The sequence below is a fragment of the Perca flavescens genome, chromosome 9 (assembly GCF_004354835.1).
Source record: "Perca flavescens isolate YP-PL-M2 chromosome 9, PFLA_1.0, whole genome shotgun sequence".
NCBI lineage: Eukaryota > Metazoa > Chordata > Actinopteri > Perciformes > Percidae > Perca > Perca flavescens.
In genome coordinates, this window is record NC_041339.1 from 26,793,302 (window position 1) to 26,806,662 (window position 13,361).

The following is a 13,361-nucleotide window of genomic DNA, read 5'->3' on the forward strand; positions in this document are numbered from 1 at the left end:
CATGTGGTTGCTACATTACTGCCGCAGACTGGACCGGGGTGGAGATCTGCGCGTTGTACCATCTCAACGCGTATTACACACAAATATTATGTTAAAAAGTCATTTGTGTTGAATAAAAGTTTCAATATCAATTTTTGTCATAATCCTAATTTCATGATATTACATTTCATCCCGGTATGGTACAACTAACCCAGACCATGGGGTAAGATTTTCCTCCTTGTGTTTGAGAGTAAACCGTGCATTTTCTGTTTGGGTTGCAGAGATAACTAATAGCAGACACATGTAACTAGTTTGTATCACATTTTGAACACACTGGCTGCAAAAAGCTCAAAGATACAGACAGAAATGTCAAAAATGTTACAACTATCCCGGGCCTCCCCTACAGTAACCATTGACCAGTATTAGAATGAATGTCAATTTAGCCTTGTTCTGGCCCCTGCTTCCTGTGTGGTACTTTTAGTGCTTCCATCCCATATAAATGTGTATATAATAACAGAACAACAGTTACTGTTGGATTATCATTGACAGGATAAGGGATTAATGAGTCTGTAAATCATCTGTAAACATGACAGGCCCATTCATTTGTAAATGTATTTAAGGTTGTGCTTGCTCTTGTTCAGGGGCTCAACTCCTGTGCGGTTGCTGCGTATCTGTGCAGGACTTGTTCCCCTACATGCACATATGAAATAAACCAAACGAAAGAGAGGTTTTGTCTCACATCCTCTTTTATTCAGATCTTGTTCAGATTTCAACCACAAATCATGAGAATGTGTCTTGTGATAAATATACAGTCTTTGTCCTGACTGAAAAGATACCACCACCACAGCATGCAAATACTGTACATAAGCCCACTAAGGAGAAAGACAAATGCAGTCATTCATAATGGGTGAGTAGAGAGTAGGGCAGACGGGAGTCAGTATCTGTCTGAGAGGGTGTTATCTTGACTTCTTTACACAAACACATTATTTTCACCAAGGTTACACCTTTTTTTTTTTTTTTTTTTTTTTACCCAAACAGGGACTGTGCTCATAACAATCATAAATCAGATATGTTTGGATGTAAAATGTATGTGCGTGTGACGAGGGACAGGTGTGTCAGATGTTTATATTGTATCATGTCTTTTTGATGACTGCTGGAGGATGACCTTACAGATGTTTTTATGTTGTTTTATGTTAGTCTGTCGATTGTTGGAGCATGTGATGCAAGGAAACTTTCCATGTAAACGGACGATAAAGTTTTATCTTATCTTAAGGCTGTGCAGAAGTTAGCTCAGTAGTTTTCCACTCACCTTGTACAATTACATTTTACAGCAATACAACCACTCAGCAGATGGGCAGCATGTTAGACATGCATGAGGGAGAGTTTTGGAGATTACAGTGAGTCTGTTAAATTCCTTAATAATAAGAAACAAGTAGTTTGCTTCAGGAGCAAGACATAGGAACTGTATTGTATTGTTGAACTGCATTCTTGCCTGTAGAAAAGTAATTGAACACAGTCTGCATTTCTGTGTAATCGGTAACCTCTTATGAATTTAATATCAGCTCCTTTTGTGATGTTACCTTAAATCCTCACCATAAAATATTCTGTAAAAGTCTAGTACCGTGCTCTGATAGAAAATAAAACACAATCCGCAGGGAAATTCCTTAACCACCAACGTTACTTTAAGTTAAAGACGCATTGCATGATTGCCAATCTTATTTTGAGGATTAGCTTTTGAAAAACTATAAAGGCATTATGATGGTGGTCATTTGCAATATTGTTTTGTCCACAGTCACATTTTCACTACCTCCATAATGATGCATGTGATCTATTTAAATCATGCTATCTTCTCAGGTTAACTTAAGTAAAGTTGCAATTGCTGTGATATGCCACATAGTGACACTGTAGCTCCATTCACAAACCCCCTGCCTTCCCTTACTCCTGACAAACACAGACTGTGCTGAGCATCCACTATGAGCCACCTTTGGGTCCCTGGACCATGGCTTGAGAAACAGTTCTGTGGAAGACTTTGAAGGTGACAGAGATCAGACAACTAACAGATGAGCGGTGAGTAGTACCAGCTGCAGGGAATAATCTCTGACCATTTCAATAATATTGGACAGGAATGATAACAACATGTACAAATTGTGGCAGAAACAGTTTAAATGGATTGGGATTCAGTAGATGACACAGTTTGGATTTGATTGGTGACATGTTAAATACATAGAGATCATCTTTGGAAATTGGAAACAGCTTCTCTGTTTTGTAGTTCATAGAGATGGTTAATTCTGCTGGGTTTAGTTGTGAAATTGTGTTTATGTGGTACATTGTGAGGAAGGCCTAGAAGTCAAATGTCAAACAGACCGGTTCATAAGATTTTATCATCAGAGGGCTACACGTAGCAGTATAATAGCATGAATCATGAAACTCAACCTTCTCTGTGAACATGAAAAGCCATAACACAATTGGAAATATGTCCTAATTTTATTCTTAGTGAATAAGATTAGACAGTACAACTGTATCACTGTCCACACAAACTTCAATACAAACTGGTTTACAGGGTTGTAGGACTTTAGAAATACTTAGGTTAAGAGTCCAAAGTCCTTCCAGTGCAGCAACCCCAAGAAATGTTTCAATAGCCATCCCAAAAAAGTCTGTAAAATGTTTCTTTTCCACATAACTTTATGAATTTAGCTGTTAAAATAAATATTTTTGCTAATTTGATCTCCCCCACAATGGCAGAAATACATTATTGATGGAGAAATTCAAACTATCTTGAATGGATTGAATGATTCATTTCTGTATAAATGTAGATTGTAAACTCCTCCTCAAGTCATTAAACCTCCCAAATTCATTGAAACGATATTCAGGACACAACTTTGGTGTCTTCAACAAGAGCTCAAGCACTTAGCCTGATCATTAGACTGAATAAAGTAATTTCCGTCCTAGATCGCTGAAAAAATAAGATAGCAGGCATTGATTAAGGGGTCTGAAAACAGGCCAGAACTTTCTGTTTCTTTTTCTTTCTTTCTTTCTTTTTTTTCTTTTTGGTACTTTTTTTCTTTCTTTTTTCTTTCTTTCTTTCTTTCTTTCTTTCTTTCTTTCTTTCTTTCTTTCTTTCTGTCTCTATCACTCTGTTTCTCTTCTCTCTATCCCTCTTCGTCTCTCTCTTTTCATGAAATTCGAAGACATTTGGCTTTAATCAATGAACAGATTTGGACAGACGGTGAATGCTTCTGTTGTGATGTTTTAGTATGTGTTGGGGAGGGTCTTTACTCCACTAATGGTTTATTCAGAAACCTGAGCAGGGTGTTTTATGAAAATATGAACATATCGGTCATATAGATAATGGGCAACTACTGTGTGTGTGTGTGTGTGTGTGTGTGTGTGTGTGTGTGTGTGTGTGTGTAATAATTGATTTCATGCTTACTGATTTAAGGACTGCCTAGGTTCTCTGAGGTCAGGTGTGCATGTGCACACATTCTGTACACGGCCTGTATGAAAGAATCTGAGAGGAAATAATATTATTTGGTTCAACTTCTCAAAGCTCATGTTCATACTAAGGTTATACCCACGATGAGGGGATCACAAGTACATTATAGCTGATATCTTTTAGGATGTAAATCACTGGATTGTACTATTATACCAACCTACAGTATGCTGTCCTTTCTATATGAGGACAGAATCAAGTCTGGTTTCCACTGCAGGGCCAAGAACAGTTCTGCCAGTACTTACTAAATATTTATACGTTTCCATTTCCCGTAAATCAAAACGTAGGTGATTCTTTCTACATCTTATTGCCAACAGAGATGACTCCTCTGCTGGGTTATAGTTTTATGTAAACAAATAGGGCTTTCAAACAATGTGTCCTAAACATCTTGACTTGGCCCTGGATCTAATAAAACCCATTTGGCTCTGCAGTTGCTGTTGAAAAGTGGTGACTAACACACTGACTGGCTTCGCGACAGACACCTACCTCAACACATTCTTTAGGTCTCTTTCCCATTAATAAATACTCTTTTTATGAGTCTGCTCTAATAATTACCAGGGAGAATTACCAGACTATAAAGGGAAGTTTGTTTTTCAGAATAGTAATAGTAAAGTGTTAATAGGCTCAGAACAAAAGCCTGCAATGCAAACCATTAGGCCATAAATGCCTTCTCTTGCTTCACTGCACTGTATCTCCTCATGTTTAATCTGTTTATAGGAACTTTTTTTGATTTTCAACAAAGTGTTTCTTATTTACTTACTGAGTTGATAGTTGATGGATCTGTTTATTTGTCAAGTCCCCAGGGCCCAGGGCCATACAACTCCACAATGCTTCACAAAAGGGGAGAGGAGAGATAGACTTCTCTGCATAGTCTGTCTGCCTCTCCTCCCTCTCCATTAATTCCACTACCTCCTATAACAGTAGTTATGTACTGACTGTCCACTGGCCCACTGTTCACTTCTTACACTGTATACACTGGCTACTACTAGCTATATTAGCCCAAATAAAAATAAAAAAAACCCTCCCTCCCTCCTTCCCCCAGCATGGACTGAGGTCTAACTTAATACTGAGGTCCAACTTAAAACCCCAGCATGGACTGAGGTCTAACTTAATACTTAAACAATGGCTGTAACCCTATTACTTCAAACCTCTAACATTGACTGTTGATTTGTGTCTATCCTATTGTCTACTTTATTCCCTTATAATGCCCATATTTAATTCTGTCTTTTTTTAAACTTTATCCTTGCACTGCTAGTTTTATATTACTATGTCTACATTATTCTCTTATATTGTCCATATTTAATGCTGGTCTCCAGACTTTATCCTTGCACTATTGGACTTATTTGCATTACCACCATGACACACACTCTCACAGAGCACCTACCATACATACTGAATCACAGTGTCAGTCCCAGCCCTGTCACTGCAAGCGTTTCATGCTTATACATCCCTTAGTACATTCATGTGGATTTTTCTTATTTAGTATATTTTCTTTTATTGTCCGTATTATTCATGTGGATTTGTCATTATTATCATCCTGTTTATGATGTATGTGTATGTTGTGTGTGATGTCTTTAAGCTACCGGGACCTTGAATTTCCCCTTGGGGATCAATAAAGTATATATATCTATCTATCTATCTATCTATCTATGATGGCGATGAGGAAATTAGGTGGTGGATGATTAAGATGATAAAGGTTAGGCAAGAAAAAAAAATATGATGATAAAGCCTAAAGTGAGATGGCGAGGTAATGATGATGTAATGACGATTACTGAGATGATGATACAGTAATGAAGATGAAGATACTAAAGATCCACATCATATTGGAGGTGAGGGTGGTGATGAGAAAAAGGAGAATAAAGATGATGATAATGATGCATAATTGCATGAGCACCAGTGAAGCAAGATAAAAGAAGATTATTATAGGATGTTGATTTAGATTTGTTGGTATGCAGGGTTATAATGGTGATAATAATGATGATCATGATGATGAGACTAATTGGAGGAATAAGTTATGGAAATCGCAGAGGTGATGAGGATGATGATGATGATTATGATGATAAGGATAATTAGGCTGAAAACCATTATAACTCCGCGTGGCCGCACTTGTAGCCTACCGGTGGTGGGAGTGACCGAGAGGAGGGTAGAGCCGCTCCGCTCGCTGCTCGCGCGCAGACAGGAGCCGCGCTCAGATGTTTTCATTCTGAACTTATTAAGGGGTCGCGAGAGCAAGACGTTGAGGAGCCGGATACGAGGAAGGAAAGTCTGCCGTTTAATTTGTGCGTCCCTTTATTTCGTATTCTTGTATTTCCGCGCGGTGCAATGTCTGTTTGTCGGGCTGTTTTGGTGCTCCTGTGCGCGGTGCTGGCGGTGACTAGTGCCCGCAGGAGTTCCCCCGAGCAGGGTGATGTGCAGGAGAAAATCAACAGCGCCAGATGCACGTCCAGGTGCCTCACTCTGCATATGACTCAGCTAACCGCCGCCTTCAGACACCTCCAGGTACCTTCAGCCACTTTGTCCCTCATTTAAGAGTGTTTACCGACCCTCAGGTCAAATATGACCTGCAGTCCGCGGTCAACATGACCATTAGTGCATACAAAATAAATGAGAAGTCGTAACATAAAAAGACACACAGCCAAGACTGAGGGGTTTCGATGGTATTTACCACTTACATCCTAGTCTAATTACATTAGTTTGATACTTACTCAAAGGTGAGTAAAGTGTAGGCTATTCCTCAAATATAAAGCCTGTTAGGCTGCACACCTTTATACTGTTTTACCCTCTAAACTCTTTCTTTAACATGTGCATTACTGGTATTTTCTGTATTTGTACAATTGCGATCACGGCATGTGTTGTTGACAAAATAGGCTACTGTATTCTGTAATTGTATTAATCCATATGTGAGGTCATGAATTTCGTTTGTGGTATTAATAGTTGCTTAACATAACTTTGCGTAATGCAATTTTTTTATTTTAATGTAGGCTATTTGCTTAAATATTCAGAGTTATCTGTCTCCCTGAAATATTTCACTTGGGGATACTGAAGGATGAAACGAACAGAAGCGATGAAAGGCATGAGCATCTTCAGTCAAATTGATAGGCTTAATAAAGCAGAAGGTCGAAGTTTGTACTTTTTCATAACAGGACATAATAATCTCTCAGTGAATTGTCAGATAGAGCAGTATGCACAAATGGCTGAATGGCTCTTGGATATGCATGCAACCACAGACATTAACATTCAATTACTCTAACTTTAAATTGCATCATGAAAGATTATTACAACATTGAATACAACATCAATAATTATATTTGGTCTGATTTGTAAAAAGCCACACCAGATATTCCTACACCTCTAACCCCCATTCACAGTTGTGTCACTCTTGTCACTCTTGCTGGAGAAATACATTAAAACAAATTGTAGTTATCATCCATATATTTTATTAAACCTTGCCATTCTTTCCTTTTAAGGGAAACAACATGGCCACTAAATACCATGTTGTGCAGATATTTTAGATCAGCTTACAGTGTTGTTACGCACAACTGAGAAAATGAGCACAGTGGAGCACTTGCTGCCTAAATAATTAATCAGAAGAAACTGTGATCTCACTTTAAATAGTGAGTTGTTTCCAACAGAGTTTTCATCAGGAAGGATTTGGACAAATGTTTTCATGTTGCTCAGATCATAGTTGCCCCGTGTCAGTACTCAGGGCCAAAGGGACCCTGGAAAATGTTGGGTAGCCTACTAGTTTATAATAGTTGACAAAATTACTCATCTCAGTGAAATCGCTGGCCCATGTTCTGTGGCCTTTGTAGTGAGGAATGTGAGATTAACGGGGACATTAGGACGTTACCAAGTTCGAAAAGCCACTTATCGTTAACAGCTTCAACATGTGCAAGCTGTGTAGTGGGTGGGAAAGTCATTAACCAAAGAGTTCAGCCCCAGTGGCTCTGAAGTGTGTAGAAGAAAGATGTGTGTGCGGGTTTGCATATGTTCATGTATAAAACGAAGGTTTGGTCTGGTCCTCGTCCATCCAGAATAGACTCCCGACACCTGTGCATTGGGTAATGAGGGTAGCCCCTGGATGACTCTCTAGCAGAGTGAGATGTGTGTGTGGTGGGGTTTCTGGGAATGGAGGTGTGAGAAAGGGAACATTTGGTTAAACTTTATGTAGTGGAGTGCAGTAGTCAGATGTTGAGCATCAAACAGCAGCGATGGAAATGAAACCAACTGACTGGGAGGTAGCAAACAGGCCAGACGACAAAATGTTGCATTTCATCCTGATACAATACCGGAGTGTATTTTCTGTCATACTTTTGGCATTAGTTAACATGGATATTTCTCTTGTTATGGATAGTTCTCAATTGTTGAGAAAATATCTCATAATCCAGAGAGGAAATAAATATTTAGTCATCCCACTTGATGGATGTGGTGGATCTAAAATAATTTTATTAAAACAACTGAAGTTATTAGACATTTCTTACACTATATACATTTGATTTGTTTCAGGAAGATTTTAAGAGTGTCAACATCTTGAAACAAAATAGGCTGATCCTTTGCTGTTAAGAATACAGAGGTTGATTCATGAAACTTCTTGAAACAAGTAGTTTTTAAAGAAACTCACTCGATAAGTCCGATCCTTAATGCACTTTTACTCACTGGGGAACAATCCATTGGATTGGAAGCAACCTGCTGCAAACAATCTTGCGTTAAAGTTACAGTATCATTTTGTAAAAGCAAAACATTGTTTAAGCAGAGCAATTAAAATTCTGTTAAAAACATTATATATATTAAAGGTCCCATAGCATGAAAATTTCACTTTACAAGTTTTTTTTAACATTAATATGCGTTTCCCCAGCCTGCCTATGGTCCCCCAGTGGCTAGAAATGGTGATAGGTGTAAACCGAGCCCTGGGTATCCTGCTCTGCCTTTGAGAAAATGAAAGCTCAGATGGGCCGATCTGGAATCTTCTCCTTATGAGGTCATAAGGAGCAAGGTTACCTCCCCTTTCTCTGCTTTGCCCGCCCAGAGAATTTGGCCCGCCCATGAGAAAGAGAGACATCATGGCTTTCAAACGAGCAAAGTGGCAGTTGGTCAAGGCCACACCCCCACCCTCCCCCCCTCTCTCCTGCTCAATAGCTACAGACACAGAAATGGCACATACTAAGGAAAGCTCATTGTGGGACTGGCTGTAGTGGCTGTAATTCTGCACCAAGGCTGAATTTCGGGAAAGAGACTTCAGATACAGTATTAGGGGACCACTAAGGTCTATAAAAGCATCCAAAGAGCACCATGTCATGGGACCTTTAAACCTGTCAGTTTTTTACCTATTTTTCTCCCTACCTTGCCATCCACCTATCAATCTCTGCCATCTGTGCTGTCTGACTGACTGACAAGTGCGTTGAGGTTGCTTCTTCTTTTTTTTCAGTTTTAATGGCAGGTGGCAGTCAGTGTTACGGTGCATTGCTGCCTCCCAGACTAAGGTCGCCGATCTGCTAGGTAGAAACCCATGGACAGCAACAAAAAGGAAACCAATTACATTTATGATGTTTGCAAGTTCTTTCATCACTTCATTTAGGGCTATGTTTCCTACTGAGAAAAATATAAAAAATATATGCATTGACGATGTGTTGAAGTTTTAAGTTAAGCGTCCCCTGATAGGAGAGTGTAGGCCTATGTGCTGGTGCTGAGCCCCGGACAGCCGTGGCCCAATTTAACCCTTGCGTGTGACTCAGAAACTCATTTTAGTATATAAAGGGGCACTGAAAACTTTGTGTGCTTTACCAAATTAAAAAGAGCCTCTAAACTTTGAGCAAACAAGGAAACAAGTTTCCTCTCAGCCACATCCTGGGGAACAGCATCACTCCCTAAACCTATTATAGGACGGTGTAGCAGAACACAGAGTGATTAATGGGCGGGAGAGACTGTGTGTCTTAAAAAATAAAAAAAAAAACTTTTGATAACAGCTCCAGTAACTATAACATCAGCGAGGGCAAAAAGAGCTTTACTCATCCTACTCTGTCACCACACTCAGACACAAAGACACAAACACACACATTGCTTCCTCTGGCTTCATTTGGGTGAACCCTGTGTTTTTGGCTCTTTCTCTCTCAGAGTGTGTGTATGTGTGTGTGTGGCTAGTGTGTAGCCACTAGAATGTGAGTCACCAGTTTTCTATTTACACCTCTCTTACGGCTTCTCCTCTGGGTTTTCCACTACTTTTCCCTTGTATGGTGTAATAGTGTAATTATAGCTCTTTATGTGCCTGTGTTTGTGTGTGTGTACACATGAGCATAGATTTGCTGGTATGTTGTCATATTCCCAAATTCCTCCTTGCTGTAAACTCCTAAAAATAAGAAAAAAAACTGCAGCCTCGCCTGCAGTGCTGGATCTTTTTGCACATACGTAGTAGATCAGATTAGACTGCGTGTCTTAAACACTCACAGGTCTGTGGTGCTGATGAGCGGATGGTTAGCGGTTCGAGCCAGGGCTGAGGGCCAATGCGAGGCTGAATGAGCTGCCTGTGCATTCATGTTTTGTGTGTGTGTGTGTGTGTGTGTGTGCGCGTGCATGTGTGTGTGTCCCAGCCGCTCTGCGGTAGGTAACTCTAATCAGCCCAGAGGTCGGTCAGCCAACCAGTCACGCTCTGAAAAAGACCAGAGACAACGGTCAGGTCAGGTTGCACAGAGACAGACGGGGAGATAAAGGCAGGTAGACAGACGCGGTCAAGCACAAAGACAGACAGGCGAGATAGAAAAACGTGAGGGTGAGCAGCCAGGTTGCCACAAACAGACAGGTGTAACAAACATACATGAAGACGGACAACCTGACAAACTAATACACTGCCTAAAAAGTGTGCTCTGACATGCTGGTCAGCAGATAGGTAAGCAGAGAGACGGGCAGAAGGGTGGGTGACGGCAGGAGACAAAGACTTTGATTCACCTTAGAGATAACGCATCTACCTCTTTCTGCGGCTTTGTGACTGCCCTGTCATTTGATCAGCAGAACCAGAGATAGATGGTGATAAAATTGCGGCAGCTTGGGAGTGACTCTCACCTGAAACCAGGACAAGAAATTCCAAGACCGTAAATTACAGCTGGAATGGCAAAGCATTGAGCGGCAGGGCTTTGTTCTTTTAGCTCCAGAAAGCGAGAAAGACAGAAAGAAAGACTCTTTTACCACATCAAAACCATGACGGCATATTCTATCTGATACGTGAGCAATTCAATCCATTCTTCTTCCCACTGGATACCACTCTCATTTCTGCAATATGAAGCTACCGCCGGCAGCAGGTCAACTTAGCTTAGCACAAAGACTGGAAACAGGGGGAAACAGCAAGCCTGCCTTTTTTTCGCTGACCGGCACCTCTAAAGCTCGCTAATTAACACCTTGTATTTCATTTGTTTAATTTGTACAAAACAAAAGTTTAAAAATAACAAATCACAGTTTTATTTCTCAATCGGGACCAGTACCTTCCCGACATCTCCGCTGGTTTCCCCCCTGTTTACAGTCTTTGTGCTAAGCTAAGTTAGCTGGCTTCTGGCGGAAAGAAGGAGAATAAGCGTGTTTCCTTTTCCTTTAGTTTGATCATTTAGAGTATTTCAGTTATCGATGGAGTTTCATCATTGCTGCTGTCGGAAGTGAACCGAAACAGAAAGACGGATGCCGACGTAATTGTCGGATGATGCAAAGTTCAGGACCGTATAACAACCACGTTGTTGTGACTCTTGTTGTTTACAGGATGTGGGGCACCACAAACACATAACGTTGACACACGTGCACGGAAACACACAGGCGCACGCACGTAAGCTAATTAGGGGCTTCTGTCGGGAAGGTTCAGACCTCAACATGGACTTTGTTTGGAAGAACTTCGCATTCTGTAGAGTGGAAGTCATGATGCATTTACTACACACACTCACACAAAACACACACGTTTGCTTCTGGTCATCTGGGTGTGATTAGCAGAGTTAATGCCTCATGTTAAAAAGACTTTCTACTGCGCCTCACCACAAACACTGACCACAACACACACACATAATATGTGCACACACTCTCACTGCCCCTGTCTCTCTCTCACACACACACACACACACACACACACACACACACACACACACACACACACACACACACACACACACACACACACACACACTCACATTTTATCGTTGCATCTGGCAGAAGTGTGATTTATATCTCACTCTCTTTCAAACACTGAAGGGTGTGTGCAGCTGTGCGCATGCATGTTGACTGTGCACATGTTTCTGTGTTGTGTGTGTGTGTGTGTGTGTGTGTGTGTGTGTGTGTGTGTGTGCCTGTGTTTGTGTCCCAACCTCTTTCCTGCTGTTGCATCCAGTGATATCAGGTTGTTGTTCTTCAACAAGGATTACTGTAGACCCAGCAGTCATCAGAGCCATGTGAAAGTCCTTTAGTGCATGTATTTCTAACTCCGTGGGTCAGTTCTGGTTCTGACGGGTCTCTAGTGTCTCAGGCTCAGACAGATTTCTCTTGCAGATCCCAGGATAGAAAAAAGTTTTAAAACCCTGTTTTAGTGTTGATATTAAATCTGGCCATGTGGAAATCCATAATTGAAATGAACAGGGATTTATGCAACAGGGAAATTCTCTTGATAATTTTCATGCAAGGCTTCTTGTCTTTTGGTGCATGAGCCATAAAATGCACATAAACTTTTGGACCAAAATGTTTGTAGTTCTTTATATGGGTTTAGCAAATAAATAAATATACTTTTGTAAATAAATACATCACATACAACTTACATGTAATCCGTAACCAGAAGTATAGTGCCACAATAAATGAGAAAACCCGTTATTTAATAACCCGTCAGACGAAACTTAAAAAAATTATTGCGTCCTATTTCACAACTAGTATCCACCACTCCTTTCCAGTCTCCTCTCTAACTAATATTTATTTTCATCTCTCACCTTCTTTTGTCTGTCCCCCTCTGCTCTTTTCAACTTCCTCCCTCCCTACCATTTCCTCTCAGCCTTCCACATCCAACTTATTTTCACTTCTTCCAGTCACCTTCTTCCAATCCTCCCTTTCTCTCCCCTGACTTTTTCAACATGTGCAGCTGTTTTGCCCCAGACACACACACACACACACACACACACTCTGAGACCCTACGAAACCCCACTCTGACCACCGTTTAATAGCCATACGGCACACAGGCCCATCTCAACTGCCTTGATTGGCTCTGACAGCAAATATGTCCCATGAAATTGACTTGGGATCAGTGTGTGTACGTGTAAATCCATGTGTGTGTGCATTAATGTGTGTGTTGCAGAGGGGTCTGACGAGGAGTGACAGAAAAAGGGGGATGTTATGGCGAGGGAGACAGAAAAAGAAAGAGAGCGTGAAAAATATTAAGATAGGGGATGAAGATGTGAGGCCAGCAGCGGGGAAAGCAGCTTTATATCTCCTCAGTGAAAATCTGGAGATGTTTAACTGTCCTCAGTTCTTTGACTGGAGCATCTACAGTATATATCATCACCGTCATTTTTAAGTCCTCTCCTGACTTTTTTACAGAAGTTGACAGCAATGTGGAGAGACTAAGAGGAAGAGTTGGGTACAAATGAAAGACACAAAGAACGAGAGTGCTTTTCCTGTAACCATTTTTATTCCACCAAAAGAAAGGCAGAAGGGTCGTTGGTTGAATTAACCATCCTTCTGCTAGAGTACAAATCTTCAACCCAGGATGGAGCAGAGCAATATTTGCAATCAAGAATCACAATATGTCTGTTGAATTAATTCCACAGCAGTGTATAATGTTTCCATTTTTTTTATCATGTTGTTCCACTGTTCAGCAGTCATACACGGACATATCTATATATATTTTTTAAAGAGGTAGAAACATTGTTCTCTACTAGCAACCTTA

At 40.6% G+C, this 13,361-nt stretch overlaps 1 protein-coding gene across 1 annotated transcript in view; it reads left to right on the forward strand.

The window, feature by feature from the left end:
- Positions 1-5,622: 5,622 nt before the first annotated feature.
- Positions 5,623-13,361, forward strand: part of anos1b (anosmin 1b) — a 45,296-nt gene continuing 37,557 nt past the window's right edge. The window contains exon 1 of the mRNA XM_028588570.1: positions 5,623-5,968. Within this exon, the coding sequence (XP_028444371.1) occupies positions 5,792-5,968 (177 nt within the window). The 5' untranslated portion in view covers positions 5,623-5,791. The remainder of the gene's footprint in view (positions 5,969-13,361) is intronic.